Consider the following 19,146-nt stretch of genomic DNA (forward strand, 5'->3'; position numbering starts at 1 on the left):
AGGGAATGATGGGAGAACCAGTTTGAGGCTTTAATATATTGTAGCGCTTTCGGGTTCACGTGGGTATGCGCCCTCGCCGCTCCCGCCTCAGGTCACCTCCCCCTCACTGGGGACTCGAACCCGGGCCTCCGGCGTCACTCAGCAGGGAACCAGCCAGTTAAGCTAAAGGGAGATCTCCCGTCAGCCCGGCTGCTGAGGTCCCTGCTATTCACAGGGAAGGACAGTGACATCACCGCGCTGGCGAGCCGGCTCACACAACCTGTAATGTCGGCCGTATGCGTGATAATATGATGAGCTTACCGTTATGAGAAATAAGAGAAAAGCTCGTGTTTTCTGCATCAGACTGCTTCTGTGAGTTGGTGTGCAGCACGTTCATGACTCCCATTTTCACGAGCCTCTCTCCCCCTGCCCCCACCGCCCCCCCCGCAGTCCATAAAGCGGGATCTGATCCTGACCCCCAAGGGCATTTACCTGATTGGTCGAGAGAAAGTGAAGAAAGGTCCGGAGAAGGGTCAGATCAAGGAGGTCCTGAAGAGGAAACTGGAGATCGCCAGCATCCGCAGCGTGTCATTAAGGTGAGTCCGGACGGCTGCTCCGCGCTGTCAGATAGCTCTAAAGAGATCTGTGCCCCGAGCCCCACTTCACTGGAACTGTGTACCTGAGACACAGATGCTCCCGAAACGCAGCACAAAACCTTTAATTTCAAACCAGAGTGAAGGAAAATGGAGAACATAAAATGTGTTACAAATTGATTTAAAAAGCGAGGAGGCCCATCCAGCTGTTGTGGTAGTTAGTAGACTTGCGGGTGTCTCTTGAAGGACACGATAGTATCAGCTCCAACAACATGGCTGGGTAATGCTTAGACAAAGCAGACGTTGTGGTCCAATCGGTGTCACTCATGGTGAAGGGATGCTGAAATGCACCTAAACCAGCAATTTTCGATTCTGCACAGATCTTAAATGTCACAGCAGAAGCTCAGTGACATTCAGGAACAGGTTCAGCCAGCTCGGTGAGGAAAATTAATTATCGTCACAGTTCAAAATAAAGTGGCCTGCTGCTGAGAATTGTAATCTAAAATGAAAGCAGAATCCGCTTGAAGGAATTATTAAATCAATTCCAAACACCTCCTGGCTACATGATAATATCTGCAGTTTAAGGACACTGTCAAAGAAGAAAACTTGAGATGGGGCAACTAAAGGCAGGTACATGAGCTCTGTCATGGCTGTGACCAGGACTGCCCAAGGTACTGACACATAATCATCTGAATGCTGCCAAGAGTGGGATTGCAATTGGTTAGTCAGGATTTTCCAGAAAACAGAGACCTGCAACCTGGTCTTTAAACAGTCCGTGTGATATTAAAGCAGGGTCTTCAATATCTTCTGCATTGACAGATTTTAAGAGTTCGGCCGACCGAAAACTGTCGCTCTGTTTTCATCTACTTTAGGCTGCAGTTCAGCCCAGAATGATGACATCAGCACTCATCATCAGTTCCAGTATGCTAAGGGCCTATGCTAAGATGTATCAAAAGGATTGTTTATTTTTTGCAATGTTTGCAAGAATGAAAATATGTGTTTTCTGCAGCAGTAATCCTTGACCTCAGGTGTTTTTGTTGTCTGCGGCTGTCCGAGTCTCTGCGTCTGTAAAGGGGCACCTGTGCAACCTCTGTCCTCTTCCTCGCCCCACCCAGCTCGCGGCAGGACGACTTCTTCGTGCTGCACGAGGCCGAGTACGACAGCCTGCTGGAGTCCAACTTCAAGACCGAGTTCCTCAGCCTGCTGTGCAAGCGCTTTGAGGAGCTAATGAAGAGCAAGCTGGCGCTGCACTTCTCTGACCGGTACGTCCATGCCTTCCGCGCTCGCAGAATCATGAGACAGGTTACAGAGGAGAAACCATTCGGCCGTCGAAGCCATTTGGTAGTGAGGAGTTAATTCACCCCAAGATCTCACGTTTTTTTAATGAAGCCAGGGTATAGGCTTAAAAAAATGGCAGGGTAGCTTGTTCCATACTCCCATCACCCTTTGTGTAAAGAAGGGACGGCTGTTCTAGGGTTTTCGACACACTTCCACACAGTTTCCACTTGTCCAGATCGGTAATCTGTAATGTCTCAGCCGTTCTCTTCCAAAGGTGTTTCCCCAGCACTGGTTCAACAGTCAGCCGCAGTTAAACTGCAGATTTGCAGGTATGCTGAGGGGTAGAACTGACAGTGATGGGCCAGCTCCTCACCATGCGGCACCTGAGGCCTGAGAACTTGGACAGAACACAACAGGAAGAAATATACCGTGCAGGGAGAGTTTAGTCTAAGCAGGTTTAACAATACACACAAGGGAGAACCTACTCTAACCAGCCCAGTGACAACCATCGCCATACTGTGAATCCCTTTGTAAACCAAATTTAGTCTAAATTAAATACGCAAGAATGTTATTACCTACTGAAGCGATGACTGTACCACCTGTGAACCTGTTTACACATGCTACAGAGACCCTAGTGTCCTCCAGTGCCAGTCAGCTGAATGTCCTACCCTGGCTACAGCTGGCCCGCCACACTCAAGCTTCTGTGCTGAAGCCCCACCCTCACTGCAAGGCACCACTCTGCGCTAACAGCCCTGTCGCTCTCCCTCTCCCACCCCCAGGATCGATTTCAAGGTGAAGAAGGAGGGCTGGGGTGGCGGGGGCTCGCGCTGCGTGGTGGTACAGCGTGGCCAGGGGGACTTGGCGCAGCTCAAGCCCAGCGGAAAGACCCTCACCATCACCATTGGGGATGGCCTGCCCAAGACCGCCAGTGAGTAGCCCCGCGGCGCCGATCGGGACCGCTCTGTCAGGACGTCCGCAGGCGAGCGCTCTGCTGCCCCCTTGCTCTCCGGTCACCAGGTGGCGAGGAGCCGCCACGTTCACTTCGCAGAGCGTGAGCTGTCTCTGACTCTAATGGAGACGCTAGGAAACCCGGTGCAGACTGCGGTCTGTTGTGGGGGAAAAACACGTTGCGTAGCTCTCTGGCTGTCCTAATCCAACATTTCAGTCTTGTGTCTCTGTTATAGCCACTAAACAGGGATACGTTTGTTGTTGTGGATTTTGTTCCATAACTTGTTGCTGAGATTTTGAGTATATCGGCATCTGATCAGCTGCATTTACAGGTTTTGAGATTTTTTTAGCAGGTGGCGCAGTGGTGAGCGTTGCAGCCTCGCAGTATCAGTACTGTGGCCCTGGACTCAGTTCCTATGGGTGCTGTCTGTGTGGAGTTTGCATGTTCTCCCCGTGTTCGTATGGGTTTCCTCCCCACAGTCCAAAGACATGCTGGTGGGTTAATTGGCTTCTGGGAAAATTGACCCTGGTGAGAGTGAGAGAGTGAGTGTGAGTGATTGAGTGTGTGTGTGTTTGTGAGTGTGTGTGTGTGTGCGCTGTGCCCAGGGTGAACCCTACCTGCACCCTTTGCTTGCTGGGATGGGCTCCAGCTCCCCAATGACCCTGAAATGGTTCGAAAATCGAAAATGTATGGATGGACATTTTTAGTTATTTTAGAAGGACTTGAAATCTTTCATACTTTTTCGTCTTCTTCTTCATTCCCTGCTAATGAAATGATGGGCTGCAGACGTGTTGTTTCTGACTGTACACAGCACTCCGCATCACGGGAGCTTCTGTGATCTCGGCTGTCAGCCTCTGCAGGCGACAAGTTAGTGGGGAGTGAGCTGTTACCCCTGTCCATGTGTCTGTGTTTTTCAGAGCCCACGAGGAAAGGAGCTCCACAGAGCCGAGGTGGGGGGCGGAGCCGAGCCCCACAAAGACCCGCCCCCTCTGCCCCTAGCGGTAAAGAGCCAGTCACAGCCCACCTGGGCAATTACATCACTTACGCCGGAGACATACACAACAAAGGAAGGGGCATTCTACTTTCTTCTGCTTACCTCTTCCTAGTCTGGCTCTCATGGATTTCCTATAGACCAACTATGTTTTTTTAAACTCGTTGATCTAGAAGACCCTAATGAGACAGACTCCACCTACTTATTGTAAGAGATGCCAGGAAATGACTTGGTGCCCAATAATGACCAGATGATAACCTGGGAATTGTCACTGAGCAGGAGTAGTCTGGGGCTCCTTGGCACACTGTTGAAAATCAACACAAATAGTGAAAAGTTCTTGTGGTTGCTAGAGGAATAAAAACTGCAATTATGTAAAAACAAAGGTACGGGAAGGATAAGATTCGCTCCAAACAGAAGCTTTTGGATTCCGTTCTGTGGCTCATAGGATTTCTGGGTGTGACCTACAGGCACCTGTCTGTGTCAGAGCTGTCTCCTCAATAACACAGGGGCACACGTGCACAAAAATAAATGATTGCCGCAGTCCCCAGTAAACAGAACTAAAAAGAGCATCCCCCCAAAAAACACATTTTACAGCCCTCTCTTGATCTCTCCTGGATCGGCTCGGTCTGGTATCCTGGTCCATCTCCTTCTGCCTCGCCTCTCCAGGAAGAGCCTGCTCTGCCATCCCCACAATCCCCAGCGCAAGAAGTGCGGACCCTGAGTTTGTATCCTCTCTTTCCAGGGGCTCACCAGAACGGGGCAGCCCAGTTCTCCCGCGGCAACGCTCCGGAGCGGAACCCCACTTACACCATGCCCCAGAAGCAGGGGCGAGGCCCCCCCGCGGCTGCTCTCCCCAAGAGTGGCGCTAGAAGGTCCAAGAGGGTGCACCCTCAGAGCAACACCCCGGGCAACCTGGACTTCCTCAACGTGCCGGACCAGGGCGTGGCAGGGTAACGTCTCCCCCTGTACTACACCCTTAATACACCCTTAATACACCCTGTACTACACCCTGTACTACACCCTTAATACACCCTTAATACACCCTGTACTACACCCTGTACTACACCCTTAATACACCCTGTACTACACCTGTACTACACCCTGTACTACACCCTGTACTACACCCTTAATACACCCTGTACTACACCTGTACCACACCCTTAATACACCCTGTACTACACCCTGTACTACACCCTTAATACACCCTGTACTACACCCTTAATACATCCTGTACTACACCTGTACCACACCCTTAATACACCCTGTACTACATCTGTACTACACCCTTTATACACCCTTGATACACCCTGTACTACACCTGTACTACACCCTTAATACACCCCGTACTACACCCTGTACTACATCTTTACTACACCCTTTATACACCCTTGATACACCCTGTACTACACCTGTACTACACCCTTAATACACCCTGTACTACACCCTGTACTACACCCTGTACTACATCTGTGCTACACCCTTAATACACCCTGTACTACACCCTGTACTACACCCTGTACTACATCCTTAATACACCCTGTACTACATCTGTACTACACCCTTAATACACCCTGTACTACACCCTTAATACACCCTGTACTACACCCTGTACTACACCCTGTACTACACCTGTACTACACCCTGTACAAGGACGTACCACTTTCTGCTTTTTGGCTTTTTGGCAAAGTATTGCTGCCAGTATAAAAAATACCATTTTGCGCTTCAGATCTTCTTCATTAGTCTGATGAGAGCTATAAACAGGGTGAAAGTCAAGGGTTTGCTGTGTGTTTACTGCCAGCACATGAGTGACACTCTTTGAGGAGCTGCTAGGAAGGGCGGATGCAGACTGTGTCACACCTGAGCTCCTCTGTCTGGGTGTTGGGGTTACAGGATGCAGAGGAAAAAGAGCATCAGTCAACACCGGCCGCCTCCAGCCCCTACGGGACGTCCCAAGCCCCAGGCCAGGCCCCAGGGGCCACGCTGCCGGGCGCTGTATCAGTACACAGGGCAGGACGTGGACGAACTCAGCTTCAACGTCAACGATGTCATCGACATTCTCAACGAGGGTGAGTCTGGGCTCGTCGTATGACTCTTAACTCTGTGCTGTCTCCTCTGCGAAGGGACTGGGACTCACTGCCTAGGCCTGCTCTGTTCAAGAGAAGCCCTAGGAGGAATGGTCCATCTGTACAGGATAGCAGATTGATGTTCATGTATTTAAAAGGGTTGAGGCAGCATCACTGCCACCTTCCAGCCTGCTCCTGACACACCGTCTCACAAGGAAAGGGCTGCGATGGCGGATCTGGTTCAGAGTAACTGTGGTGTGGCTCTCAGACACACTACAGGTGCATCACTTCGCTGGTGAATGAAGTGGCTCCCTTCCTGTGTATAAAGTGATTAGGGAACCTTCAGGGAGAATATTAATTATTAATTGTATGATCTAAAATTGTATAAATAGCTCAATAGAAAGCAGTGTCATGTCTAGCTGGGCTTTCACCTTTTTCTACATGGAGTTCTGTAATGGGTGATCCATCTGTCAGTGCAGTAGAACTATATAGAGTTACTCAGTATATAGATCAGCAATAAAGTGACTTGGCATTTGGCTGCGTTTCAGTTCCCGTTCCAGCTCAACTTGAAATGTATTCATTGGAAGGCACTGGATGCTGCCTGGCATTATTTATGTTCCTGTGAGTGTTCGCTGACAGAGCCGCCACATCTGTCAGACTCGTGAGGTTCGCGAAAAACTCCTGAAGGTTTTCCACAGCAGTGGGTGACGTGGGGCTTCCATCTTCCTCCACCGGCCTGCCTTCGCTGCCTGCCCGCTGGCTCCAGCTGGGGCCGTTTCATTTAACAGCTTCTTTTCTCTTTCTAGACCCGTCTGGATGGTGGAGGGGACGGTTTCAAGGCAAAGAGGGACTTTTTCCCGGGAACTATGTGGAGAAGATCTGAGATATATTGCCTGGCCTCCCCCAGCTTGTCCTGAATTTGTCCCGCGAGCTCCGAGACGAGATTTGAAATACAAGTATTCTTACAGTAAAGAGACGGCCGAGAGGCTCCGGTGCTGGGGTCGAAGGGGGTGTTTTGCACAGTGTCTGCTTTTACTTTCTGCCTCAGAGCAGCACGTGCCCCTGTTGAGGGGGGAAGGTGGTAGAGACTCCTCCTGCTTGTATTTTCCTCACAGCCTCAGGACTGCCGGCAGCCATGGGATCAAACCGCAGGTGTTCGAAACTCGGCTTCGTCTAAAGCACCACAAATGCCAACCATGTCCGTTTCTGCGAATGTGCCAAAACAAAGCAGATTCCCTGAGATGAGTTCTCATCCCTCCATTTTTGATCCTGGTTCATGAAAAATACATCTCTGTAAAATGATCCTGATTCTTTAAGCCCCTGCTGAAGATATTTGGAGAAATTTGAGGGAGATTTGGTTTTGGAAGGGTTAGAAGTAACTGGATGCTGTTTTGTAATCCAGCACTTTGTGAATCTTCTAAAAGCCTGTGTATCTCTGGCCCTCAAGGTTTTTCTTTTTTGTTGCTTAAAATGTTTTGTTGTTTTCAATCCAGCTAAAAGCCACTTCAAGTAGACCCACCTGGTGTACTGTATCCTCAAGAAGACGTGGAGTAATATCTTAACAAAGATAGCGTGCAAAAAATGTCAATGAGCCCCTCTTTCCGCTGGTAATAATGTAACAGGACAATGTTTTTTAAAAGGTTATAAACGAAAAGCAGAAAATCGCTGCCGCTGCTGGTTAACCCAGTAAACTGCTAAAACTGAGCCTCGCCTGTAATTCACGTTATGGACACTAGATGGTGCTGTTTGCCACACTGACGCTTGACGGCTTGCATACCTTAAATAACACCCGAATAAGGCTCCACAGCCGAAAGGTTGTGTTTCTTTTCTTCTCTTTTCAGCAGGGAATACACCTTTACTTGTTCCTTTGTACCCTAAACAACAGTCTTGCTTGAAGGGACAGTCCAAAGCTCCGCACTTCAGTCAGCATTCATACAGAGGTTCATTTTAGACAGAAATGCTTTCGGTGATGCAGAACCTGTCTACAGTCTTGGACAATATGTTCTGTCATATTTTCCAAATTAAGTTTAAAAAATGTAGTTATATACTGTTATATAAAAAAGTCTTTATATACTGTTAGCAGAAACTGTTAACAGGTTTGTCTAAAAGTGAACATTTTGGCTGTCAACTACAGTACACCACAGTGCCAGCTATATATCTCTGAAGACAAAACACAGAAAATAGCACTAACTTCTTTGTACTAAACCGACTGGCTCCTAGGATTCCCAGCGAGGACTACATCGCGCGAGCAGAGCTCCGGGATCTGGGGCTCGTGGAGTCGGGGGTCCGAGAGTTTCACTGGGACAGAGAAGCATGAGCATTTCTGTTTTTCTCATATGGATTTTTAAAATAGGTTATCGAAATAACGACAAAAACACATGTATGCGATGCAGTTTAATCGTGAAGGAAGGCTCACTATGAATACTGCACGGTGTTGGTAGGAGAGCTAAGGGTTAGATCCAACATAACATTTCAGAGAACGTTTTTGTGAGGGACTGGTATGGTATTGGGGGGGGGGGGGTCACGGATTTTGTATAAAAGGAAGACGATAGCTGCTTTGCTGCTTGACGAGGCTTATTAACTGAGTCACACGCCGCTACGTCAACGGGAATGAAGACGTCACTGCGAAGTGATGACGCAATAAAGGCTCGTGGAGACGCAGTGGCATCCCTCAGTTCAAAGGTCATGACACATTCCACCTGAAATCCTCCTCTCGAACTGCTTCCGGCGATTCTAATCTATCTGACCCCATCATTTCCGAGTCTCTATCGTAGTTTCTTATTCAAGATAAAAGACGTGTAGCTCCCATGTCTCCTGCTTGAAGATGAAGCCTAAATTATGCTATTCCACAAGGGAAAAAAAAACAACAAAATTCACTTGGAGAAGATCCACATCTGTGTGGAACTGCGTGACGTTTTTATGTGCTTCTGGCACCCGGTAAACAGACTCGCCTTCGTTCACAAAAGCAACCAAAAAGGCTTTGCTAGAACATCGGTAGAGTTCAATTATCTACGAGAAATGAAGTTTATTTAAAGCGCGAGATGTTGACAAAGCAGACTCGTATTTTAGTTTCGCTTTATGAAAAAAAAACAGCCTCGGCAGTGTTCGTGATTCGAGCAGGTGCCCACTGCGGGCTCCATTCCCCGTGAGTTCGGGGTCTGACCTCAAGCGCGTAACTTGAAGACGGCGCTGCTTAGCTTTAAACGGCAAACATTTTATCTTCCATTTATACTAACGTTTGTAATATATTTCCCTGAGGCCTCTTGCGGTAACAGTACTGTACTCACAATCAGATTTTGATGACGGATATATTTTCTCGGTTTTCTGGACTGAAAAATTAAGTTTAAAGATTAAAATAATGTTTCCAACTACCCCGGTTTGTTCTGCTTTTCTGTCTATTCGTGTTTTTTATGGGATGGGCGAAAATCTCTTACCTATTTTGTAAGCTGCTCCGCTTGACTGGGTTAGACTCTCCTCCCTCACACAGTACTGGAAGAATATTTACTGGTATATCTCTAATTTGCTGATAATTGTTTGGGTGAAACCCCTTCTACCGTCTGCATGATTTTTCGTAGTCCTCTGAACGACTTAACATTTAAGATGCGGTACTTTTTACAAATTCCACCTAATGACAGCAATTGTATACTGCGGGAGTGCATTTCTGCCATCAATGAAAACATGTTATGTGCTATCACGTTATCAGGAGAGAATGATCTCGTTATTACGAGATAGCAAATTATCTCATAGTTATAAGATAGCAATGATCATTTCAGTGGATGGACAACCTGTGACTTTGTGCAATGACGGCACCTAAAGCTACTGAGCTGGACTCTGGGCTCAGTGTTCGAGACAGGATCCAGCGCTGCAGAATGAGCACAGTTTCGCCTGAATGAAATGTTACCATTTGTACCTAATGCGCACTCATTCATAACCATGAGGATGCTCACACTTGCTCTTAAACAAGAACATTTTTACCGTGCAATAGATTCTTCATTCTTTATTCACGACTTTAAACTGAAAGTCAACCAATGCCGATTCTAGATGATGACTGCATGACCGTCGCGCTACGACGTGATTATCACATGAAGTGATTACGAGATACTGTGCTCATAACGTGACCGTGTGTGGGACAGTGCTGAGACGTGCCCCTTTCTCCAGGTCTTGGCTGAAAACGAGAGGGTGTGAAGGTGTACTCAACTGAATTGTCTGGGAATATAAAGGATTTCCAAAATTTTTATTTGGACAAGTCAGCCGCGCCATACGGGGAAGGGTGACGGTGCCCGGGCTCAGTCCCAAGGGATGATTCGCCGGAAGCGATTTCAAGACGGGGCTGTTTCTAAGAATACGATCTGAAATGTGTGACGTTGGTTGCTGTTGCTAACCTGCTATGGGATATTCTGACATCGTTTCAGTAATAAAACAGTTATCTCATCGGGGTTGTTTCAGAATTCCTGTGTCCGATTTAATCCTGAAGCAGACCCAGGACAAGAGCAGGAAAATCGAAGTGCAAGTATGTGTTCTCGGGCTCCAGGTACATCCGCGTGTAACGCTGCACGCCGGCGCAGGGGTCAGCAGTGCTACCTGGGAGCGCCGGGGCCCCGGGTTCAATTCCTGGGGTGCTGTCTGCGTGGAGTTTGCATGCTCTCCCCGTGTTCGTGTGCGCTCCGTTCCGGTTTCCTGCCACAGCCCCCCCCCAAAAAACATAGTACACTTGATCCCAGCCAAAAGACCGAGAAGCAGACATACTGTTAACTGTCTCCTGAGGAAAACCGGCCCCGGTGTGTGTGTGTGCGTGTGTGTGTTTACAGCAGCGTGTGCTCTGCGGTGAGCTGGCGTCCCGTCCAGCGCGTACCCCGGCCTGTGGCCCGTTGCGCTCTCCGGGACGGGCTCCGGCTCCCCCGCGGTCCTCTCCTGCAGCAGACCGGACCGGGGCAGTCCTGCGGCACAGCCCGCACGGCCGCTCCGGTTCAAAGCGGCGGCGTCACGTGACGGGGGAGCCCCGAGCGCCTCCCCGTCTTTGTTGACAGTCTCGCGACAGCTGCAGTCCAATATGGCTAACGCGCTGGGCTGCTTGCGAGAAAGTGAAATCCACGCCTTTGGATATTTATAGTTTCTTCGCCCACTTTTTTTTTTTTTGAGTGTGTGTGTATGTATGTGTAACCGAAACAGCGCCACAAGACTGGTCGGAACCCATTAATCCCCCCCCCCTCCTGGTTTTAACCGGCGAATGGTGAGTGAAAGAGATTAAAAACTGTCCGAGAGTCGTGCGTTTGCAGAAAGAAGTGTTTTCTTTCGGCGTGCTGCGAACCTGACACTTGTGCATCGTTTCTCCTCCGTTCTTACTTTCTTTCCAGTATTTAGAGCCATTCAGTGCCAACAGCTGGAATACCTGACGTGTGTTTGCAGGCGCCTGTCTCGTCTTAAGCTACAGTAGGCAGCTCTGGTGTGTAATGCTAATGAGGGGGGATTAGCAGTCGTACTCGAGAATAAAGACAGCAAAACAGAATCAGTACATTTCGTTGTTGAAAGAACCTTCCTCGGCCCCTGCATGTTTTGAAACGCAGCGTGACGCAAGGAGTTTCCGTTCGTAGTAAGTGATAGGACGCACCGTTAAGTAGTCGTCTAACGGAGATGTTCTTGTGTTCTTGTTTACCTCTAAGCAAGTTCTTGTAACTTCTGCACGCGCAAGACAGAGCTTCATCTCGCAGCCTTTGTGCTGAAGTGAAGTTTTCTTCCGAACACGCAGGCTGTGTTTACCCTTCCCAGGAAAACGGCAGCAACGTGCTTTTCATTCTGTCAAGCTCGTCCGCATATTGGGCGACCTCAAGGGTCTATCGAGCGGGAAGGAAGAAATAAAACGTTGCTTTTGTGACTTTAAAAACTGATCAACGAGATTTAGAAAATCTTGCAGGTTTTGAAACCACCAGTGGTCTTTGGTAGGAAAATGTTTATATTCCAGTCCCCTCGGTGTTCAAGTGTCTTTTCGTGTTGAGTCATTAAATGAGCTAATACTACGAATATAGCTCGGCACGAATGACGGCTTTCTCCCTGGTTCTTGTTGTGTTTCAGACAGCCTCTCCCGCAAAAGCTGTTACCCGCCCCCTTCCTGTAGGTCCTGCTCATCATGAGCTCAGGCCCTCTCTTGGCAGCGACATGTCTGAGCCGCCCCTGGGACAGCTAGCGCCCCCTGGCGCCACGGAAGGTACCACATTTCTGCTCTGCCTCTGCTGTGCTAGATAGCCGCTCTGTCAGGAACGTCTGCTGCTTTGCTTTTGGGCAGACCTTTTCCTTGTAGCTTTCATCCAAAGCCTGGCTTCCACCCATAGGAATAGAGTGAGGCATCTGGCTCCAGGGTACAGCTGCAGTGTCCTGCCTGGGATTCAAACCCGGAGCCCTGCAGTTCTCAGTGCAGAGCCCTGAACTCTATATTATTATTAATGATGCAGTGCTTGGACTTCCTCATTCTCCTCAGAGTGTGACCATAAGCTGCATAGCTTGGAGCCAAGATGTGGGGAAAAAAAAAACACAATTGTTGATTCCAAATTGAGTGAGAATAATTCGCATTTCTGTTTTTAGGAGCAGATTTTGCGAAACAGCATACAGCACGCCTGACTTCTTCAAGTTATTTCTGTAGATTATTCAGTGCATCAGCGCTTTACGAGGTTGTACTGTCGGAGCCCCCTGTTAGTGAGACATCTGTCCGGATGCTTGTTGTTTGCAGGCTTCAGGGGGTTTGACGTAGACTTTGTTGGCCTTGTAGGAAAAACTGTGCCTTGTTCGTTCTTCGGCTGCAAGCAAGTCTTTTCTGACATGCAGAAGCTGATGAGCCACACGAGAAGCCACTACATCCCAACCCAGTCACTGGAAGGTAGGGATTAAGGTCCTTCAATCCCACATTCCTTAGGGGGATGATCTTGTTTTGTTCGTCTTCTAGCTGTGTGTGGAGATCTGACCGATAGAAAGATGAGCCCCAGTGCTGCAGTGCCCTGCTAGTGTGCGGTGGTCTGTGGTTGTGCGGGCTGTTCTGATGCGCTGTGCTCATGTTGGGGGGTGCAGATTGGCAATTGCTCTGCTAAATTAGTTCAGATCCACCCAGCTGCGTGTGCACACCGCAGTCGAGAGGTGACTGATATGAGACTTTGCGCCTCTCGAGTTTTTGTGGAGAATGTAGGATGTAGGAAATTGAGCAGATTGCTCCAGCCAGATCTCCCTCCTAGCATTCCAGACCTGCATGGAGAGTTTATTTCATTGGTTAAGTGGCACTGGCATCAGCTCACAACATCCATGCTGATTAACCTCAGATAACCCTGAAGTTGCTTTCTGCTCGCATGTTCTGCACGAAGCACATGAACACTGCCTTCAAAATGATGTTGAAGTAGTCTTTCATCTTATGCTCAATCAAGCCCCTCAATGAATGAGTTCAAAATTAAGGGAAAGTGTGTAACGGGCAACTGTAATCAGTGTGTAGAAGCGGAGGGGTGATGTTTACAGGGCTCTGGTGTGGCTGTGGGGATTCCTGTAGGAGTGGTGTGAAGTGAATTTGCATGACTAGATGCCTGTTATGTTATATTTATTTGTAATGTCTGCTTGTACTCTTTATCTGCAAGTTTGTGTGTGTGTGTGTGCTTCGATGCATCAGACAATGGAGTATCGTATAGTGTGAGAGCGCGAGTCTGACAGAGTCCTCTCCTCAGGCAAACAGTTCCACTGCTCCACGCTGGGCTGCACAGGCACGTTTCCCTCCATGCAGAAGCTGATGGACCACACGCGCCACCACTACAAGCCCAACCGCTACTTCCTGTGAGTCAGGCTGCTGCTCACTGCCGCGCTGCAGAGTGGGGAAACTCGTTCTGCTCGGTCAGCTTGATCTGCTGCAGGTCTCAGTCCGGTTTGGCTTGCGTAACGCCACGCCTTCTGGAGAAGCCACCTGACGGCAAAAACCGTGGCCGTTTTGCGATGATGAAACTTTATTTTCTGTCCTGCCTTGAAGGGTGGCTTCTCAGAGCGCCTCTGTACCTGCTCAGACAGTCCGTGAATACATCTGCATGCACGAAGAGTTCTCGTGTCGGTGTGAACGTGGTGCTGAGTGTGTGTGACAGCCATGGCCGGGATGTCGATCGCTGTTCTTCTCAAGCTGGAGTTTTAAAAGCCGGGCTGGGGAGTGCAGGGGAAGTTCACTGTGTTGTAAAGTTAGCCAGCGCGCCGAGTATTGCGGGGCTCTGTGCCGTGGTTGTGCTTGCTGTGGGGTGCCTGAGCGTGCAGAGCGGGGTCGCTGGCTTGGCTGAAGCCCGGGGCCGTCCGTCCGTCCTCTTCCAGGTGCGAGAGCTGCAGGAGCAGGCTGCGGACGCACCGCGCCTTCTTCAAGCACCTGCACATCTGCCAGAAGGTGGCCAAGAGCCGAGCGCCTCCCAAGCCCGAGAAGACTGAGCCCGTGGCCCCCGCTGCCTGCGACCGCGTGAACGACGACGACGACGACGACGACGAAGACGACGAGGAGGAGGGACCCCCTGCCCTCGCCCCTGGCCCTGCCGTGTCGCCCTCCCCCTCCTCCTCGGCCCCCGCGCCCGAGCTGTACAGCCTCCCCGGCTTCCAGGCCTCGCTGACCCGCCTGCCGCTGACCGCCTCCTCCTCCAGCCTCTTCCAGCTGCCCGCTCCCTTCGGCGCGCCCGCGCCGGCCCCGGCCGAGCCCGGGCCCCGGGCCTTCCTGTCCTACGTGCCCCCCGGCTCGCTGTCGCTGCCCCAGGCCGCGGTGCATCAGCGCCTCCGCATCCTGGGCCCCAGCCCGCCGGGGCTGCCCGGCTCCAACGCCGTCTGGAAGAAGAACCAGGGTGAGGCTTGTCTTGCTTCTGCTGAGCGCGCCGCGAGAATCGCCGCGCTGAGAGATTAACACTGAGGGCCGACCGGCGGGCGCACTCGTGTCTTCATCGCGGTGGTCCGTTTGGGCGTGTTGATGCCGCCGGCTAGAAGTGACCAGAAATTGCTTAAATTGCTCCAAAACGTACAGATCCTAATTTTTTTTTCCTAGCGAAAACGGTGAAACAGTTCAAATCGGTCGGCTTGCCTTCAGATCACCATTTAAGCAAACTTTTTCTTTTGTCGTGTACGCCCTGTCCCGCCAGACGTGTCCAGACACCTTTTCCACAGCCGGGACAGTCCGCCCCAGGGTCAGAGTATAAGTACAGGTGATTCCCAGGTGAGACACGGTAACGTTGTGCCGTACGCTTGAAATCCGTGCGGCAGGGTGGTGCTCCAGCCCTTGCTGCTTACACCCCCCAGTGCAGCTCACGGGCCTCCCACACCCTCTGGAAGCACCCACCCGACCGCTAGAATGGCCTTGCGTCGTGCCGGGAATAAGCCCACCTGCAGCGTCTGACAAGCCACACTCTTAATCAAGCACAGCAGCCGCCGTGAAGGTGCACCACAGCCCTTTGTCACAAACCTGCGGTGTTCACCTGCTACAGAAGGAAGGAAATTTACCCAGCAGCGTGAAGAGAGTGGTCAGGAGGCTTTCCAGTCCAGCCTACTAATACATACCACTGTATACTGTGCCATACACCCCAGTATATTATATTCTTACTGATTATGAGTCCTTGTCTGTCGACTGTGATTCAGGGGACTGGAGGATAGATGTGCTGCACAAGCAGATCGGCTGCACTCTGTTCATGTTGCTGGATAAAGCTGGAAAGTAGCACTTCAGGGAGTAGGAAACCCAAGCCGCTACTCTGATAGAATATGACGTTTGATCCTGAAATACCAGAACGATGTTGCAGGAAATCTTTCATTAAAAAACCTGATGGAGGCGGTGCCTTCAGAGCTCAGAGCAGAATATAGAAAACTGGATATTTTTTTTTTATGGGTAAATAGTTTTCAGCGACCCCCACGGTCGACCAGAGACCGTGCAGACTTTACACACGAGGTGGCCGGCCTGGAGAAAGATCATTGCCATGCCTCCATACAGCACATAGCTTCTCCCTCCAAAATAGGTCTGAATAGTAGTGAAGTAGAATAATGGAAGGACCTGCCCGTTTGTTGCTGACAGAGAACCGGTGGTGAAGCACAGTCACTTTTGGTTTTGCTGAATTTCGTTAAGATCTTTTCGACCTTTGACAAAAAGTAAAAGCAAAGTAAAAGATTTTGTATTTTCCGGACTTAGCCTTTCTTCCCAAAACCTTAATTTGAACACTTTGTAAATCAGTTTAACCTGAAGGAAATTAAGGTTTGTTTAATATGAATTATCAGACTGCTCAATCATCTAGTCTTCAGTTTGGCTTCACCTCTGTCCAAACAAAATACAAAATCTATCAGAATTTCCTGTTTCCAGGTTTTGGGTCAGAACTCGACTCGGTGGATCCGGGTTTGGACCGGGACACGGCTTGATGACACTCCTCCTCTCTCTCCCCCTCGCAGGCCAGTCCTTCAACAGCCGCATCGTCTGGGAGCACACCAGGGGGCGCTACAGCTGCCTGCAGTGCCAGCACTCCACCCCCTCCCGGCAGGAGATGACCATCCACATCGAGGAGCAGCACAAGAGCCCCAGCAGCCGCGCACACGGCCCCCTGGGTAAGGGCTTCTTCCGCAGGACAGTCCCCTGTCCGGCTGGGCCCGGGGACACGACACTGCCCGCTGCCTGCTGTCCGGCTGGGCCCACGACACTGCCCGCTGCCCGCTGTCCGGCTGGGCCCATGACACTGCCCGCTGCCCGCTGTCCGGCTGGGCCCACGACACTGCCCGCTGTCCGGCTGGGCCCACGACACTGCCCGCTGTCCGGCTGGGCCCGAGGACACGACACCAGCCATTTTCTGATAACAGTTGACCTTTTCCAATAAACTGAATGAGTCAAGTTCTTTAAAAAAGGCTTGAGCAGAAATCCCCCTTCTCTTGCTCGTTTCAGATTTTGGGGTCGCCCTCGCCTCTTTCCGCTCGGAGCTCCCGCCGGAGATGGAGAGCTCGCTCGTCTCGCAGCTCTGAGGGCTCTGGGGGGGCTGGCGGGGCGCGGTGCGACTGTGCGCACTCCCCCCCCCGCGTCGCACACTTCTGCACGTTGCTCCTCGTGGGGGTCCGGCCCGCGGGACCCCCGCACTCCCCGCTGTCCACTCCAGCTGCTCCATTGCAGGACCGAGCGCCACCAGGACTCACCTGACCTCCTGAGCGGGTTCAACGCTGGCGTTTCATTCAGGAATTTCAGATCTCCAGCCTTTGCCGGGAGGAGGAAGATGTGGGAAGGCCGGTGAAGGAACCCTGGGCTGGAGTGGAGAGCAGCGCGGGCGGGGGGGTCTGGTCGTTCACCTCGCACCACGGACACGGCAGGGCCCTCTGCTGCAGACCTGTCAGGAGGCCCTGCAGTGCAGAATGGTTCAACTGCACACGCGCTGCTCCGGACGGCTGGAGGGGTGCCTGAAGCTCGTGTCGCCCACAGACCTGCGCTCGTCAGAAACGGGATCCAGTTCAGGAATTGAGTTCTGGTTCATTCTCATTTTAATTGAGATAGGATAGAAGGGAATTCTGCTAGAACAAATCACCGTGGCATTGTTTAAAATACAGAGATCCAGGAAATGTTTCACGGAGTGAGCCAGGAACTTCTTTTTAAAAAACGAAAGGGCGAATAGATGCATCCCTCCTGGTGCAAAGAGACTGTGAACTGGACAACGGGCTGGTCTGGGTCATCTGTGATCTGCGCCACCTGTTCTCTCAATACTGTCTTTTTCAGTTTTTCTCTTTGGAAAGTTTGATGCCGGCTTTATATTGTTGAAACTGGAAGCTCTGACTAAAATGCTCATTGTAGCCCAGGATCAATCTGTTGCTGTGTCAGCTCTGTCAAATGTGTGCACTTTTTTTCTGATGGTGTTGTTACCCATTGGCATGTAATGCTGCATTTCGTCAGATTTGTCACATGTTGGTTTGTGTACAAAAAGATGCACATCTTGAATAATGCGTGAGCCAGCTGCCACAGCTACCGATAAACACGCCAGCAGTCGCTCACGTCTGTGAAGCTTATTTCACTGCAGCTGTATGAAATAAGCTTTTTGGACATTTCGAAGCCAGTATAACACTTGACAGAACTTACAGTACTTAATACACAGGATAGTCATGTAAAGACCAGCAAGTCTAGCACTTTCACTATTAATAAAAATAATTGAGCCTATAATATGTAATCTATTACATAATGCCCACAGATATGTTTTAGTTCAGATTGCATTGCAATTTGTTGCTGGTGACCGTACAGATCCTGTTTTTATACTCCATGATTGTAAGAAAAGGTTTCTGAAAAAGTATTTAATCTCTTTTGGCAACACACTTTATAAAGGCAGTCTCCGTTTTGAGTGATACAAACTGTCATCAAATATTGTAAAGGAGAAATTCAGAAAAGACTATTGAGAGTTTGAAAGGGAGAGTGGTGTGTCTGTCACCTTTACCTGTGAATCCCTGGACCTGTAATGATTTTTTTTAAGATCTGTATTTTCAGTTTCTACAATTATTTTTATTGGCAATTCAGTATGTTTTATAGACTCAGGCAGCTGTTTGATCTGTACAAAGTAGTAATTTTATCCTAACTATTAAGGATCCTTCTGTGTTTCAAAAGGTTAATTTGATAATGAAGATTTCAAGTGCAAAAGTAAACATTTATAATTCATTTACATAACTCCAGTTTATGAAGCAAGTGTATATAGTACTGAAGAAGATGGAACCGTGATCTTGATCTGTCTTGTTCGGAGGTATTTTTGTCTTTAAATTTCACAAACTCTAAAACCCTTTTTGTTTTCATTCCAGCAGTAGCAGGTGGATAATTCAGATGTAACATGCTGCATTTCCATTTGTGAGGTCCAAAAAGGTGATTTATTTTTTATTTCAAAACTGGGGTGAAAGAATCGCCCCTCCTAGGGTTTTACGTGATAAAAATGACCCCTGATATTTGTTTGTTTTTCTGTCATCTCTCTTCAAACGTTTCCATAATATCCATGGGATGAAACATTGAACCAATATTGTGAAGAGATTCCCGGAAGTACTGTGGGGAATTGTATTGTTGTATTGCAAGACAGCAATTTTAAGTTAATTTTGTATATTCAGCATATAAAACTAGTAAGAATTTCCAAATATCTAAAAAAAAAACTTTCTTTCCATTCTTAAGGAAGTAGTCTGTTTTTTTTTTAGCTTTGTCAAATTAAGAGGTTTTGGAATTTTGTAATTAGGACCAGAAATGTTTCCTCCTTTGTTATGTATATAGATGTCTGTAAAAGAAGTGTGGAAATGTATCTGATTTCATGATTTCTTAAAATAAAAATAGAAGGGATGGCA

The 19,146-nt window shown here is 49.3% G+C and overlaps 2 protein-coding genes across 4 annotated transcripts in view; both read left to right on the forward strand.

The window, feature by feature from the left end:
• myo1f (myosin IF) overlaps nucleotides 1-7,554 on the forward strand; it is a 51,753-nt gene extending 44,199 nt beyond the window's left edge. The window contains exons 26-32 of the mRNA XM_088907486.1: nucleotides 430-575; nucleotides 1,688-1,834; nucleotides 2,630-2,778; nucleotides 3,717-3,800; nucleotides 4,533-4,740; nucleotides 5,681-5,856; nucleotides 6,660-7,554. Coding sequence (XP_088763612.1) covers nucleotides 430-575; nucleotides 1,688-1,834; nucleotides 2,630-2,778; nucleotides 3,717-3,800; nucleotides 4,533-4,740; nucleotides 5,681-5,856; nucleotides 6,660-6,736 — 987 coding nt within the window. The 3' untranslated portion in view covers nucleotides 6,737-7,554. The remainder of the gene's footprint in view (nucleotides 1-429; nucleotides 576-1,687; nucleotides 1,835-2,629; nucleotides 2,779-3,716; nucleotides 3,801-4,532; nucleotides 4,741-5,680; nucleotides 5,857-6,659) is intronic.
• A 3,338-nt stretch (nucleotides 7,555-10,892) lies between these two features.
• Nucleotides 10,893-19,146, forward strand: znf414 (zinc finger protein 414). Of its 3 annotated transcripts, none has more exons than XM_088907390.1 (7): nucleotides 10,893-11,083; nucleotides 11,923-12,055; nucleotides 12,614-12,721; nucleotides 13,548-13,653; nucleotides 14,170-14,681; nucleotides 16,261-16,413; nucleotides 16,745-19,146. In XM_088907390.1, exons 1-7 carry the CDS (start codon nucleotides 11,081-11,083, stop codon nucleotides 16,819-16,821), a joined length of 1,092 nt encoding a protein of 363 aa, XP_088763516.1. In that variant the 5' UTR covers nucleotides 10,893-11,080; the 3' UTR covers nucleotides 16,822-19,146. The 3 variants fall into 3 exon arrangements, 2 of the variants coding, with proteins under 2 accessions (XP_088763516.1, XP_088763515.1); XR_016086171.1 differs by lacking the exon at nucleotides 10,893-11,083 and adding an exon at nucleotides 14,973-15,046 and having other exon boundaries at nucleotides 11,827-12,055; XM_088907389.1 differs by lacking the exon at nucleotides 10,893-11,083 and having other exon boundaries at nucleotides 11,827-12,055.

Source organism: Atractosteus spatula, chromosome 28, assembly GCF_055471065.1.
Source record: "Atractosteus spatula isolate fAtrSpa1 chromosome 28, fAtrSpa1.hap1, whole genome shotgun sequence".
Taxonomy (NCBI): domain Eukaryota; kingdom Metazoa; phylum Chordata; class Actinopteri; order Semionotiformes; family Lepisosteidae; genus Atractosteus; species Atractosteus spatula.